This window comes from Vanellus vanellus (genome assembly GCF_965231255.1).
Source record: "Vanellus vanellus genome assembly, chromosome: 2".
Classification (NCBI taxonomy): Eukaryota; Metazoa; Chordata; class Aves; order Charadriiformes; family Charadriidae; genus Vanellus; species Vanellus vanellus.
In genome coordinates, this window is record NC_138906.1 from 33,136,814 (window position 1) to 33,151,250 (window position 14,437).

Genomic DNA, 14,437 nt, shown 5'->3' on the forward strand with positions numbered 1-14,437 from the left:
AATAATGACAAGGTTGATATCAGAGACACTTTAATATTGTCATTCAGACTGCATCTTTCTCTCCTCAAACAAAGAAAAGATTGAATACAAAAATTTGGAGTGTGACCCTGCAAACTTCTCTTAAACATTTTCTCTAAGACGCACAAAATTGATGCCTGGAGTTATCATTTGACTCTCCACATTTACCCAGCCCCTGAAGAAAAAAGCACAGGTCAAGAACTTGAAAGGAAATTAATACATTCCAGTTCAGTTTTAAACATGGATTTCCAGAAAAAAAAAAAAAAAGAATAGAAATACAATCTAATGTATGTCAGTAAATCAGAAGAAAGAGCTGAAGCAACCTTATAATTTAGGAAAATCAAACCCAAATACAAACAAGCCTTTATCTTAAAATGGTTAAAATGCTATATTAGGTTCGTTGGTACAGTAACTAGCTGAGCCAGGTCTGATCGTATTTTACAGATTCTGTTTTTCAGGCCAATTTCTATTTCTCTTCAGACGGCTCTCCCACTTGAACCGTAACATTTTGAACACTAGCTGTTTGTAAAACTTCGTATGGTCCAGTACTATCTGTGGCCCAGAATGTGAAGGACTGGAGGACTCTAAAGCACACCTTGCAGATCACACTTATTTGCAAACTGGCACTATCATCCGATTTACACAAATGCATGGCTCTGTAACACCTGAGTACAGTGTTGCAGCCTTCCACTTCCCAAGTCTGCAGCTTTCTGGAGTGATGAAGAATGAGGCATAAAGCCTTATCGGGAACCATGAAGGTGGAAGGTGTAAGTTACCCTTCACTGTAGATACATGCACCACATTCACAAACAGCAAAAAAATGTATTCCCTCATGTCCTAGTCAAGGACAAGAAATTTGCAGTTAAGTACACCCTGATGCCATTTGGGAATAACAGCTTTTAGAAAATCCACCATGTAGCATAAATTTTAGCATTATTAGTTTGCTTCCATAACTTCCCATTACAGCTCCAGTGGAATAGTTACATGCTGCCTTGATTCTTTTATTTACTTTCAAACTTGTATCACCCTGTGAAGTGGATGCTGCCAGCTGAGGCATTCATTTTCTAGGCATTACTCTACCAAAATCAACAAAATAGTCAGTGGGTTATATCACTAAACTAAACATTATATATTAAATCTACACACTGCAAGTTGCAATGTGAAAAGAATGTGCCTTCTACACCTTCGTTAGTGCTAGCATCCTCCTTCCACTTAAACATAATATGCATGGACGTATACATAAAATAAATCAGTATTTATATACTGGAGTATTTGTATAAACAGAGAAGCCTGTAGGACCACAGCAGGTTCCCCAATTACAAGTCAGCCACAACTTTGCAATGTGGTTATTGGCTGCAATCAAACAGAAAAAAATATTTCTTTTGGATTTTGATTTCATTGAAAGCTTTAAAAATATCTTGGAGCCTTAAAAAAAAGGGAGGGTTATAGAATTTTGGGAAGAAGTTTACATGGCTTTGTAATCAACAGGTTGCCACAGCGTTATGGTTTTATATTTTTTTAGTAATGAAAAAATAATTCATTTAAACAAAGGAAATATGTCATTCCAAACGTATATCTAGATGAAATTTGAAAGATTCCAAATGGACTTTTATATTTCAAAGGACTTGGATTCTTTTATTCCTTTTGAAGAATAACATGGATGCATTTTCTCATCCTGGTGTGTTCAGTGTTTCAACAGAACTGCTAGGAACGATGTCAGCACATTTCATAATTTAACAGATGCCCTGCTGTCATATATCATACACTTTCAACATTCAAAAGAAGAATGCTACTACAATGCTATGAAATTTGTATTGTTAGCTGTCTTTGTATGAATTTATTTTAACTTAGAGTTCCTAAAGATTTGTAAATTCTTAGCAATATTCGATATATGATGTCCTAGTGAATGGATACATTAAGTGTGTTCTCAGCTTTCAAGAGATCTATCTGCTTTTCGTCTAATTGAAACTGCTCACATATTCATAGCATTATAAGCACAGTAAATTTTACAGTATCTATCAACAATAAAAAAGACACTGAAAAATGGGTTTAAGGTATGCTTGACTTTGATTTATGTGATACATGCAGTTCTGGAGCTATGAGACTTTTACTTTGAATGCACTGCAGTGTTACACTCCTAGCACTCTCTCTGGGACTGATCCAAATCCCTTTTCTTCAATGAGCTTTGGATCAGATCTAGATGTGCAGAGCTCAGAAGTAATTTTTATTCTCTGGATGTAATGCAGATTGCTATATAGAAAATAAACACTGTATGCTCTCTCCTGTGGAAAATATATATTTGTTCTTTCTTGTTTTGCTCTTCTTGCAAGTTAAATGTAGGTCATTCAGACCGAAGGTATATGGTTGCTCTTTACGTATAGAGAAATTTAACACTTCTACAGGGCGTGAGACCAAACACTGAGCAACTGTAATCACTTGAGAAATGTAATAGCTGTGTGCTGTGTCTTATGGCTATTATGAAATGGAACTTATACCTAAAAATGAGGAAAACAGTTAGCTTTCTCCATTTATGGAGCTATGCCACAGTTATGACATAATTCATAGCCAGACAGAAAGTTCCAGTTGTATCCATAGACATTTCATAACTCAGTGTAGTGGAAAACTGATATTGAAGAAAGATTTTTGCCAAGTAAAGTTATTCATACACAAGCTTCCTTCTCATGACAGCTTCCCGGCTACACTGCAGAGCGATGCTGGAACTCTGCCTTTGGACCAGCACTTTCTACACCCACGCCAAAGGTTTATGTCCTGAGATGAGGTGCTTCTAGTCCCCCGTGCTCTCCTTCTTGTCCTTACTACCTTATTACCCCACAGTTTTGTGCAGATAATTTTCTAGTTGTTTTTCTACAATAAGCTCATAAATGGTGGATCTTCAGGATGTTTCCTCCATGACTGCAAGAATTTAATGATCATCTGGGGCTTGGGTGCATTTTTCAGCTTCCCTTATTCTTAAACAGCTGCAGTTATCAGCAAAGAAAATAATTTGGACTATCCATTTTTTCTTCCAGGACCAGAAAAAGGCAAAAAAAAGGTAATAATAAAATAGGAAAAAACTCATGATCAGACTCCTTACTTCTTAATGCTAAAAACAATGGCAACAAAGTAAAAAAAAAAAAAACAAACTAAAAAAAAACCCCAAACCCAAAGTTTGACCCCTATGCAAATATGACTTGCTTTTGGTACGTAGGAATCTAGAAGCGTATCTGGAAAATCTTGTAGAGGCTTTTCTCAATATAAGAACATTGGCAATCATTTATACTGTATATCTTGTATACATTGGAAGTATTTATCCTTACCTTTGGCTTAATTTCCTGTCCTCAGAAATTTCTTAGAATAGACTAAGCCTCAGATGTCTTAGTAATCTCCAAATTCCCTGCAGTTGCAGTGTGACCCTTTACAGAGATGAACGCTATGTGTGGAATAACTTAATATTAATCAGAAGAGTATGCCTGAGGTAGCGTTTATATTATATCGGAATGCTACATAAAATACTTACTCTTTAAGCTTTTCTCAAAAATTGCATCATTTTACTAGTCTGATATGATACTCAGAATACACCTAACCAAAAACATTTAAAAAAAAGGGCTGTAGCAGCTGGTATATGCAGAGCTGCCAGAGCTGCTATAAGCCTGCTGCCACATATCCCAAGAAAATACTGCAAGCAGAGTCCCTCTCCTGCCCTTCTTGCCCTGGGATGCAAGAGGAATGTTTGAGTCAGAAGACCAAAACATCAACATTTGGACACGATTTCTGACAGCATTGAAATGGCTTTGCAGTTCTCTGGAATCCTTCATGGATGACCACGGTCAGATATGCAACAGAGACTTATTTCTAGAAATGTGCCTCTTGGCTGGATTCACACATATTGGTCGTGGGCAAAGGCATCAGGCTGCAGTGCGAAGGGCTGCACCTTGGGGAAGAGGCAGGGGGCTGGTGGCAGCTTGGTCAGAGCTGTGGCCCTGGGGGGAAGGGTGCTGTGGGACAGCACCCACTGAGGTGGGCAGGGGCCAGTAACCACCCCTGGCCAAGGGCTGGATGATGGGATGAGGCAAGTCCATGGGCCGGCAGAGGCTGAAGAACCCAGGGGGCCCTTGGCTCTCTGACAGCAGGCCTGTGGCAACATGGGTGAAACAAACACAATGAAAAGACTGGTCTTTAACCAAGGAGGTAGTGGAAAGGGTTTAACAAACAGTCCAAAGACTGTTTTATCAAACTGATAGACATTTGTGGTGTTTTGGTAGGCCTTTGACTGATTTGTAGGAATATTAGATGCATTAAAATTATGCTTCATAATGAGAAGATTTTAGCTTTAGTAAAGTAGAAAGAGTTGTCAAGGAAGGCAGAATAAAAGGAGGTTGGAAGGGTGTGAAGCCATGGACACAGTTAGTGTCTTGCTTCTTGTAGGTAAAGATGGCCTAGTAGTTCACCTTCACAGATCGCCAGGTATCCTTGCAGGAACCACATTGTGTTACCAGGGAGATCCCATCAGCCCAAACATGAGTTGGTAAAAACTTGCCTCTCCTTTCTGTATTTCTATCAATGCTGCTATATGTTGAAGACTGGAAGAAGGATTTGCCCTGAGTTTGTGCTCCTCTAACTCTGAACTGATACTGACACCAAGCTTCCCACCTGCAAGCACCACAAGACCTTTGCAATCCTTCTGAAGACTGGGCATTATTGTCATCAAACAATATGACCAAGATATCTTAAAACCTACATAGTTTCAAGTCTAAGATACATTTTTCCTTTCATAAGGTCCTAAAAACTAAAGCAGACACATCTACAGAAAAATTATTTTTTTTTTATTTAATTGCTTAAGCATATTCATCTGTAAATAATTAATATGGTTATTGAACATTGTTTAATAAACAATATCAAGCATTATATATTTAGCCATTTATTTTGATCCTTTTTACAGAATCTAGTTATTGTTATTATAATAGTTTAAATAAGATATGAGTCAGGCTGTAGAGCCTCTACTCAATGCCTTATTATTTAAATATGTTATGTCATATTATTGTCAGCATGAGATGCTATTTCATAAAGACAGGAATTACTTACAGTTACAGTACCAAGAAGTTCAGTATACAAGTCCATTATTACAGCAAAATGTACAACTGCATAGCAATTAAGATAAGCTGGGACGCTTGGATTGAAGGGAACTTCTTTTCCAGTGATCTGTACAAAGCAAAACAGATAATAGCCTTCAACAATGACCTGTTCCAGCCTGTTATTCCTTAGTGTTCTTCATGCTTACAAAACCAAAAAAGACTAAGGGACATAAATAATTGCACAAAGATAATCTACTATCAAACTTATGTACTACCTAGAGTGAGACAGAGTTTAACTCTGTGTGTGTGTATGTTCACAGGTAAAAGAAAAAGAGAAATTACTGTACTTTATAGAATAATTTTGAAAATCTCTTTAGGAAATGATTAATGAAAAGATAAATAAAAATTGTATTTTTTTTCCTTCAAATAAAAAGAAAAAAAACATAGCTAAAACATTCATTTCCTTCAGTTTCTGTTCCCATTTCATCTCCCCTATGCTTTACGACTGCTAATTTGCTAATTTAAAATAGCATGTGTAGAGTTTTTAACATTGATCCAGTAGCATTAAGAGGTCCAAGTAAATTACACAAAACTGAAAGCCTGTGCATGTTCTATTTACCACTGGGATTTCCTCAGGAAGGCCAAGTCTAGGTTTGCCTGGTCCCCAGCCTGGCCCTTTGAATATGACAGAAAGCTTATTGCAGAATCCAGGTGTGGCCCAAAACGTGTTCCAAATATGAACCAAGGGACGTAACTGGAAAAAAAAAGAGCACGTAATTTTTCATTGTTAGTAAAATAAAATTTAATAAAACATTATATTTTATTCATTTTTAGCTCTTAAGTAAATGATTTTTCAAAGTCTGTAAAGGGAATATATTATGAACAGATGAAGACAGTCAGAAGTTCAGAAAACCTAACCAAAATAGGCAGGAGCCATATCAAAACCCTTGGTTTATAGTGAGGATTACAGTGACTCCTTCCCAGAGGAAAATTTGTCTCTCCTGTAATCAATCCAGAGTATTTAACAGTATGTTGTATAGCTATATTTAGGCTAGTTTTAAACTAGAATTTGATTACTGAGACCTTGACATGACATACTCTCAATAACTAAATCACTTAGTACCTGACGGGAATAGATACAATTGCACAGGCTGTGTCCATCGTTCCAGCTTCCAGCCCAGCCACACCTGCTGTAGAATTTCTCATTCTTTGAGACATCTCCTTGGGTGAACAGTCATGAGCAGCAAACGGGGGCTTCAATACTACTCAGTCCCTGAGGTTTTTACAGAGAATTTTTATCCAGCTTAACTGAAGCCTGGACCAATAAATCTAAGAACCACCACAGTAAGTACTTTTTCTTCTTTTTTTTCTTGTCTTTTCTTACTTTTTAATAAAAAACCTATATTCAGCCTGTTCTGGAGGTTTTGTTGAGACCATGATAGCTGTCAACACAAATCATTCAGGAGTACCTTGAACAGCAAATATACAGAAGAGAGAAAAAAAGTAAAGGTATTACACTATGGGGTTATTTATGAAATAGCAATATTCAAAGAAGACAACAGATGAAATCTATATTTTTGTTTGTGCTTTGCTGCATATCGCTCTGCATATGGCAAAATGGACATCACTCAGTCCAAGGCCTGTTACATCTCCATTGTAATTAGTTGTTAATTTTACTGTATTGTATTTTCGTGATGACTACAAGCTCTGCATATACTCAATGCAGGGAGTAGAAATAATTGTTTTGTAATGAAATACTGAAGAAATTGTAGATAATTCAATTGACTGTGCAGCAACGCAAGGGTGGTCTCAACTGTGCCTGAGAGGAGTTTCTTTTGAACATGAGTGCCTGTTGAAGATACCAGGGTCAATAATAACAAACCTGCAGCATGATGGGATCAAATGAATTTACTGGATGTGTTAAGCCATATACAACTTTTGCATCTTCTGCCTCAAATGTTCCTGATGGAAGAAGAAGAAAAAAGAACAACCAACAATTAAATAAAAAATATACATACTTTTGCCACACTAACTAAATACAAGAGAGAACACCTTTTTTTTTACTTACCAAATATCCTGTCCCAGATAATGAGTGTGCCACCATAATTTTTGTCAATGCAGTAAGGATTTCTACCTATAATAAAAAGGACTGATGAGATCAATAATTACATATATAAGAACACATGCCATTGAATTCTGAAGGGAATTATTATATTCATTATTAGCATTGATTTATAATCTAAAAATAATTTTAAAAGGTAGCTAACCCTTATACATCTATAAAATTTCTTTTTTCTTACAAGGCTTATTGGTCTCTTTCTACTCAGATTCAAACATACAAATACCCAAAATTTCCGTGAACTAAAAGGATTTATCTGAAGAGTAAACTCAGTTCAAAATATATTTATAAAGACAAATTGAAAAGCAAACAAAAAGTCATTTCACTAGTTGATACCTAAGAAAATATACACTAAATACATTTATGCACAATCATCTCATTAATGGCTTTCAGCTGTCTCTATCTTCTATGCCACATGTCTGATCCTGCCTTCATTATTATTAACTTCTGTGTGAGGAAAACTGATCCTTCTCTCTGTTTTCTAGGGAATGTATTTGTATATAAGCTGTCCTATCAAAAGTATGAGGAAAGAAACATTGATTACATATCCCCAAATTTGAGGAGATTGTCAGGACCGACTGCACAACACCTGATCAGCTCAAGAGTGATTCTGCCTAACTCCGATCGGGATCAGAGGATTAGTTTGGATTTACAGCACAGCAAATAAGAGCGGAGTGTCTCCCTCCAGGATTACCAGTACTTGTGCAAATTTTAAGGATTAGACACTTACAGCACCACAGTCTTTTTAAAAAGTCTACACAGTGCTATAAACACTTTACACATGAAGGATATAATAAATATTAATAACATCCTCTGCACATACAACAGTATTTCAGTCTGTTTCGAATTATTTTATTCTTCCATTCCCCTATTACTTTTTCACTTGTTATCTCTGCACACTGAATGAGCCAAGGTCATCTATGAAATCCACTTCTATTCCTCAGATATGCCCATGACATTTTTCAGTATGCAGTGGAGTTATTAATCCTATTTACATATGCAGCACGGTCTTGAATGCCTCTGAATATTGATGAAAAGCCAATCATTATGTACGTATGTAAAGTGAGACTTTTCAATAATTCAGACAGCTGAAACCAAATTCCACTGAAACATTTAACAGTCCTTCTTCTAAAAGGTAACCACATCTTTTCGCACATGCAGCGCTTGAATTTGAATGCAAAAGCATGTTAGTGATTGACAAGTTGATGGTGTTTTAGTAGTCAGGGAAGGATATTCATATTTACAAATGTTGAATTGTTTTGCTCAAAGTCTTCACATTATTTCATGTTATCCAGGCTTAATTTCTGCTCAATAATTAATCTTAAATATAAAAATTTTAAAATTAAATTTAAGTTATAGAAAAGTTTTTTAAGAGACTGAAATTTCTAACAGAACAAGGACTATTTTTGAAGCAATGATCAAAATTAAAAACCTTCTGTAAAACTAATTTTACAGTACAATTTTAGTACTTTATTATTATTACTATACAAATAGCTGCCATGAGAAAAAACACATTGAGGAATAAGAGGTTACACTTTTAGCTTACCATGATGAACTCTGTGATGACTGGGAGTATTAAGAATCCACTCCAGAGGCCCCAGTTTGGTGACAACCTTAAGAAAAGTAATGTTTAAATAAATTTGCAAATACTGTATAAAATGAAGAAGGAGGGAAAAGAGGGGGAGGAAATGCGTAAAGAGGATGTTTGTCTTAAGGAGAATTGCATAAAAAGACAAGAATGAACCTTTTCACTGTATTACTGTTACATGAATTTTCATTAAAAAAAGTGAAATTTAGTAAAATGTAAGTTAAAAATTTAATTTCTTTTTGAGCCAGCAGCACATTTTGTTCTTATTTTTATTATCAGTTCACAATTCCATACAGATCACTTCACTCGCTTTTTTCGCCCATCTCCATTGGCACTGCTTGGGATCCAGTATAACTGTAAGATCCCAGTTATGTGAACACTTTACATCATCAAATGGCTGGCACTGACCCAGAAACAAGTAGTCTTTCCTCCTTCAGTACCTTTGACTGCTTCTTCCTTCTATCAATACCCTTTCTTTTACCCCACCATAAATGCAGTAACACAACAAACCTGATTAGGGAACCGATGTACGTTAAAACGAATTTTGTTTTCTTTTTCTAAATTAGTTTAACTGGATCAGTTCCTGAATCTGATGCAACATACGGTCACAAATGCATTGGCATGAGTCAGAGGCATGAAAAGAAAGTAGACCAGCATAAATTCATAGTGGAGCTGCGATCTAAGGCAATGATTCAAGAGTACAGAAAATCCAGCCTTGATCATTGTAGAACCAGACCAAAAATGACAGAAACTGTTGATTGCCATAAACTCACTCTAATGATTCAAACTTTGTCAGAAAATACTGATAAATTAAGTTTGTATCAGTAGGGGTTATGCTAAATTAGGTACTTTCCTGTATTATGGAGCCAGAGGAAAGCCAGATTAACTTCAAGTTTTGTGCTTTGCTTAGCTCAACAGAAGTGTGTGGATACCCAAACACAGCAACCACTGCTTAATCCCAAAAACAAAACCATCAATCATAAATAGATGCAATCACTAGATGACAAAAAAAGGATTTCTGTTCAAAATACATCCTAAAATGGTACTTATTCACTACGTCTGTTTATGACCATAATGTCTTGCAACTGGGGGGGGGGGGGGGGAGGAGCAGCTAAATAAAAATGCTTAGACCATAAGAAACAAAACCCAGAACCTGTCGCTTTGTCTTTTACAGAACTTAATTAGTAAATTTAATACTTCTACTGCAGAAATGGGTGATCTGTAATACAATAATAGCGATAATATTGGCAAACAACACATTAAGTACAGAGTCAGACAGTTATTACTCATGAGAGCAGGCCCATTCATCTCAATAACCAACCAATCAAGGATTTTTATTCACATTTTATTTAGAACAAAGTCCTAAAATATGCCCATTCCATTTCTGTTTAATTCACACTTGTGCAAATGAAAGTAGATCTCCACTCAAAAAGTAGACACAGGACATTCTTCAGATGTATTTAATTTTTTATTAATTGGGCAAATATCACCATAAAAGGAATTAATAACTTTTGTTCATTTTTTACTTTAAAACAGCTAAAAGAACTATTAAATAGGTTAAGTAGAGCATTTCTGTAATGAAAGGAACATAGAAACAATCAAATTTTTCAGCTAGAGAGAACTGTAACATTTGCAGCTTCTGTCTCAAAATCCTGCACACAATTGACTGGAAAAGCAGAATATTGGGACAAGTTTGTTTTGTTTAACTTGGAAGCCAAGGACAACATAAGTTGGACCATTTGTCTTTCTCAGTTGTCCTTCAAAATAAGTTCAAGCCTGAAATGACCACCTAAAGATGAGAAACGATTCATCACTTACGCTAGTTCCATTTCCCGCCTTTCTCAAGCAGAAAATCCCACTGTTTTAAGCTATGTGAGATGTGACCGCTAAATTAATTTAATCTGAGTCAAATGCCTTGGATTGAACTGCAGCCCAGCACCTGATTTATCTACTAGACCACACCTAACTTTAATACACTTAGTTTTAATACATTTTTAGCTCACTATTTTAACAATTTTTGCGAAAATAAACCAAATCTGTGCTAGGAAAATTGGGAATCACTAAGGACCAGCAGTTTTCACTTTTACCCTACAGCTTGATTATAATAAAGTTTCTTCAGAATTAATGCCTTCAAGTCTTCAGTAGAACTTGGTGTCTTGGGGCTCCCTGAGGACCTCAGGAACTTACATAAAATTTTAAATAAATACTTGTGACTAATCCTAGAGAAAGTATTTTCTTTGGAAAATGAAACATCTCTTATCATTTAAAATAGTCCTTTTTTGGGTGATGACATTTACAAATCTGCTGAAATATCTTCTCTGCAGCACCATTTGTGATTGATGGCTGAGCCTACTTCAATTCATTATTCAGCCAAGGTTACCTCTGTTGCAAAGACATACTAGCTACACGCTGATGGAAATATCATCTGAGATAACAATTATAACCACATGACTTTTAAGCTCAGAGGTGGTACAGGACTCTGTACCTGACCAAGCAAAAATCCAGCATGCTGAAATTAGCAATCCATAAATCAACACTTTGGCTAAAACACATCAAAAATATTTTTTCACCAGATATTCAGAACAGTACAGGGTCCTATTTCTAGAAACTTCCTTTGTTATCAGTAAGTTTACTTCTATATATTTAGCACATTTCTAAAACAGATAAAACTGTTGTCAGTGGAAAACTTATGGTTCCAAAAACTTTATATTTTATAAATGTATGTTTTATAAATATATCCATATACCATTCCAACAAATAGAAACATATCACCTCTGGAAAGCTGAATTTTGAAGGCTCCTGCAGCAACACAGGGCAGAGAACATAATTATTTTGTTGAATTTTTCTATATTCTGCCATCTTACCAGGGGCAAAACTCCTACAAGCAAACCTTTCACCAAAGTAAATAGTTAAGGCTAAGATGATTTTTGCCAGGCAAGATTCTGACCCTGTCATGCCAGGCTGACAAAAACATACTGAAATCAGAGTGAAAGGAATGAAGTTTGGAGGAACTGACTCGTAACTAAATGTAATGCGATATAACAACAGCCCATGTTCAAAAGAATGCCTCCCAGGCAACTGAGGGGAGAAAGGCAGCGGCAGGTACTCCACCTACTCATCTACCTTTCAACTGTCAGTCTACCCTCACTTCTGTGCCTTCACTGTGGCAAGACATTTTCCTTAGAGAACAGCAATTGCAAAGGAGCTGGTAAGTGTTCATGGTAGCAGTCACCAAAGCATATACACCGCTAGGTCTCAGTCATTCAAGACAGCAAAACATTTTCAGCTTAAAATAGCTTTGTATTCAAAATGACTTTTTAGAATAAGAGCTGTCACAGTTTTCACATTTCAGGAAAAAAAAAAAAAACAGTTTTAAATTACAAATTTTAAAAATTAACGAAATAAATGTGATAAGAATATCAGAACAGCTCAGTTTTTGTGGCTTGTAATCGTGATTTTCATTAGAAAAAGAAAAAGATTTCTGCTATTATAATTTTAGTATGCAGTAGAAAGTTTTGTCTTAAACCTTTTTACTGGAAAGTAGTTCCAAAATTTAAAAAATGGAAATGTCATTATTCAATACTGTACTTCAAACCCAATTTCATACTATTAAAAGGAAAAGGAGTCTGCTTGTGAATACAAAATATTCTTGTTCTTTATATCATCATCTTGCAGTGATTTTGGGAATACAGAAGAATAGCTACCAATCCCCAAAACGTTGAAATCCCCCAACTGTTGTCCAGTAATAACCTTATCTGTATCTTGACCAATAAGGTTGGGGGCTTTACGCTTGTGTTTGTTTCCCTGATACAGATACCTACTGTTGAAAATCAATTCCTGTCTCAAATTTTTCTTCTCTCAATTAACACATCATATGCACCTCAACTCCCATGCCAGTGACCCACAGATGAACTACAGCATTCCAGCAAAACCCTTTTCCTGTTTGCTTTGTTTATTTTTTAACATCCCATAGCCACAAAAATAATTTTTCACTTGCCAAAACCCTTACAAATGGACTCAATAAACTACCTACAAATCAGATATGTAGGTAGCTTATGTACACCAGTTATAAAAGCTTTGTCAGATCTCTTCACAAAACATGTATTCATTTTTGCTTTCTTTTTTCTTCTCTTTTAAAAAAAAAAACAAAAAACAAACATATTCCCTCCGTTGTACTTGGGTATCATTGAATAATAAAGCATAATTACTGACAATACTTGAAGTGTTTCCACAAGCAGTTTAATAAATAAAGCAGGCTAAAAGCTGCATGCTTAGAAACGATTTCCATACATTACTGAATAAAACATGCTGGAATTGAAATCTTCATATATAATGAGAACTGAATGTTTTTTTTTCCTATAATAGTAGTTCTTATATAAAGATGTTTCCTTTGTGACAGCAATCCCTAGCCTAAAGGAAAAGAACACTATGCAATATCTCTTGCGGCATGTAAGCACCTCCGTTTGCGGTCTCAGAGTTTGTCAGCACCAAGGGAAATCTTTATTGCCTGGTACCTGCACCACTTCAATGTAGTTCTTGTTTAAATAATGAGAAAAAATCGTGACATGAAATCCAAGGGAAACTTTACATCTTGTGTAACAACTCCTCCTGTCACCACTACAACATGAATCTTTACTTAACGCTGTTTCAACTTGAAAGTTAGGAAGGAATGTCGACTGAGTAGAGCAGGCAATGTTACAGTAAAACCATTCGTATGTAAAAAGTTTGGGTTTGTTTTTTTTTTTTTCTACAAGAAAAGCTGTTTGCAACACAGCATAACTTTCAATATCATAGTGTTGATGATCTACAGGACAGGAGAGGGTAAGTTCATCCCTGGAGCATCACTAAGCAGTGCTCTGAACTTAACCCTGGGGTTTCTGTTAGACTAGTTGGTAGTAAAACACATAAACTACTGATTTCCTCATCAAAATCAAGATAAGATTTTTATTCCTGCTATATAAATCTGTATTTCAGACAGTCTGGTGGAGGAATTTAAAAATAAGACCTTAATTACATTCCCCAGTAGAGCTGCTGTGTTAATTCAGGACAACACACCCATGTATTTATACAGATGGCCCTGGTGATCAGATTTGCCATGTGAAATCTCTACAGGGAAGCTGGGGAAAGGCAGAACTCCTAGGATATGTGCTCGTCTGCCAGTTTCACACTTTGAAATCCTCGGCAAACCCTGATTTATGTACCGCCAACTGTTTTCCTATCTGATTAGGTAGTTTTCTACTCCAGTAAGCATGTAAAATGGATGTAGCCAAATTTCCACACTGAGGAGCGAAAAAACAATATTTATAGTTTAGAAATAAAACAAGCGAGAGGGATCGGGCCTGTTGGGATCATAAAGAGTTTCATAGGGGGCAAATTTCTGATAAATCTGGATTGTAGGAATGGGAGGTGAAAGCCTAGTTTTAATGGATAGTCTGGTTTAGGGCATATTTACATAATAAACACACAGACTTAAGAAACTTGTTTATAATAAATTATCTTGAAGGCAGGCTGTTGTCACTTTTCATTGGTTTACGCCTCAACCAGAGGTACGGTTTGAATCAAATTGCCATCTTACGTGAATATTTCAGTTAACACTTTCAATAAGTGGATGCAACTTCTTTTTTGTTTTTTTCTTTAAAG

General features: G+C 35.9%; 1 protein-coding gene across 1 annotated transcript in view; it reads right to left on the bottom strand.

Moving 5' to 3' along the window:
- Positions 1 to 14,437, bottom strand: part of AGMO (alkylglycerol monooxygenase) — a gene marked incomplete at both ends in the record, with an annotated part of 191,276 nt that overhangs the window by 85,097 nt on the left and 91,742 nt on the right. The window contains 5 exons of the mRNA XM_082499471.1: positions 5,101 to 5,217; positions 5,710 to 5,844; positions 6,973 to 7,052; positions 7,159 to 7,224; positions 8,756 to 8,822. Coding sequence (XP_082355597.1) covers positions 5,101 to 5,217; positions 5,710 to 5,844; positions 6,973 to 7,052; positions 7,159 to 7,224; positions 8,756 to 8,822 — 465 coding nt within the window. The remainder of the gene's footprint in view (positions 1 to 5,100; positions 5,218 to 5,709; positions 5,845 to 6,972; positions 7,053 to 7,158; positions 7,225 to 8,755; positions 8,823 to 14,437) is intronic.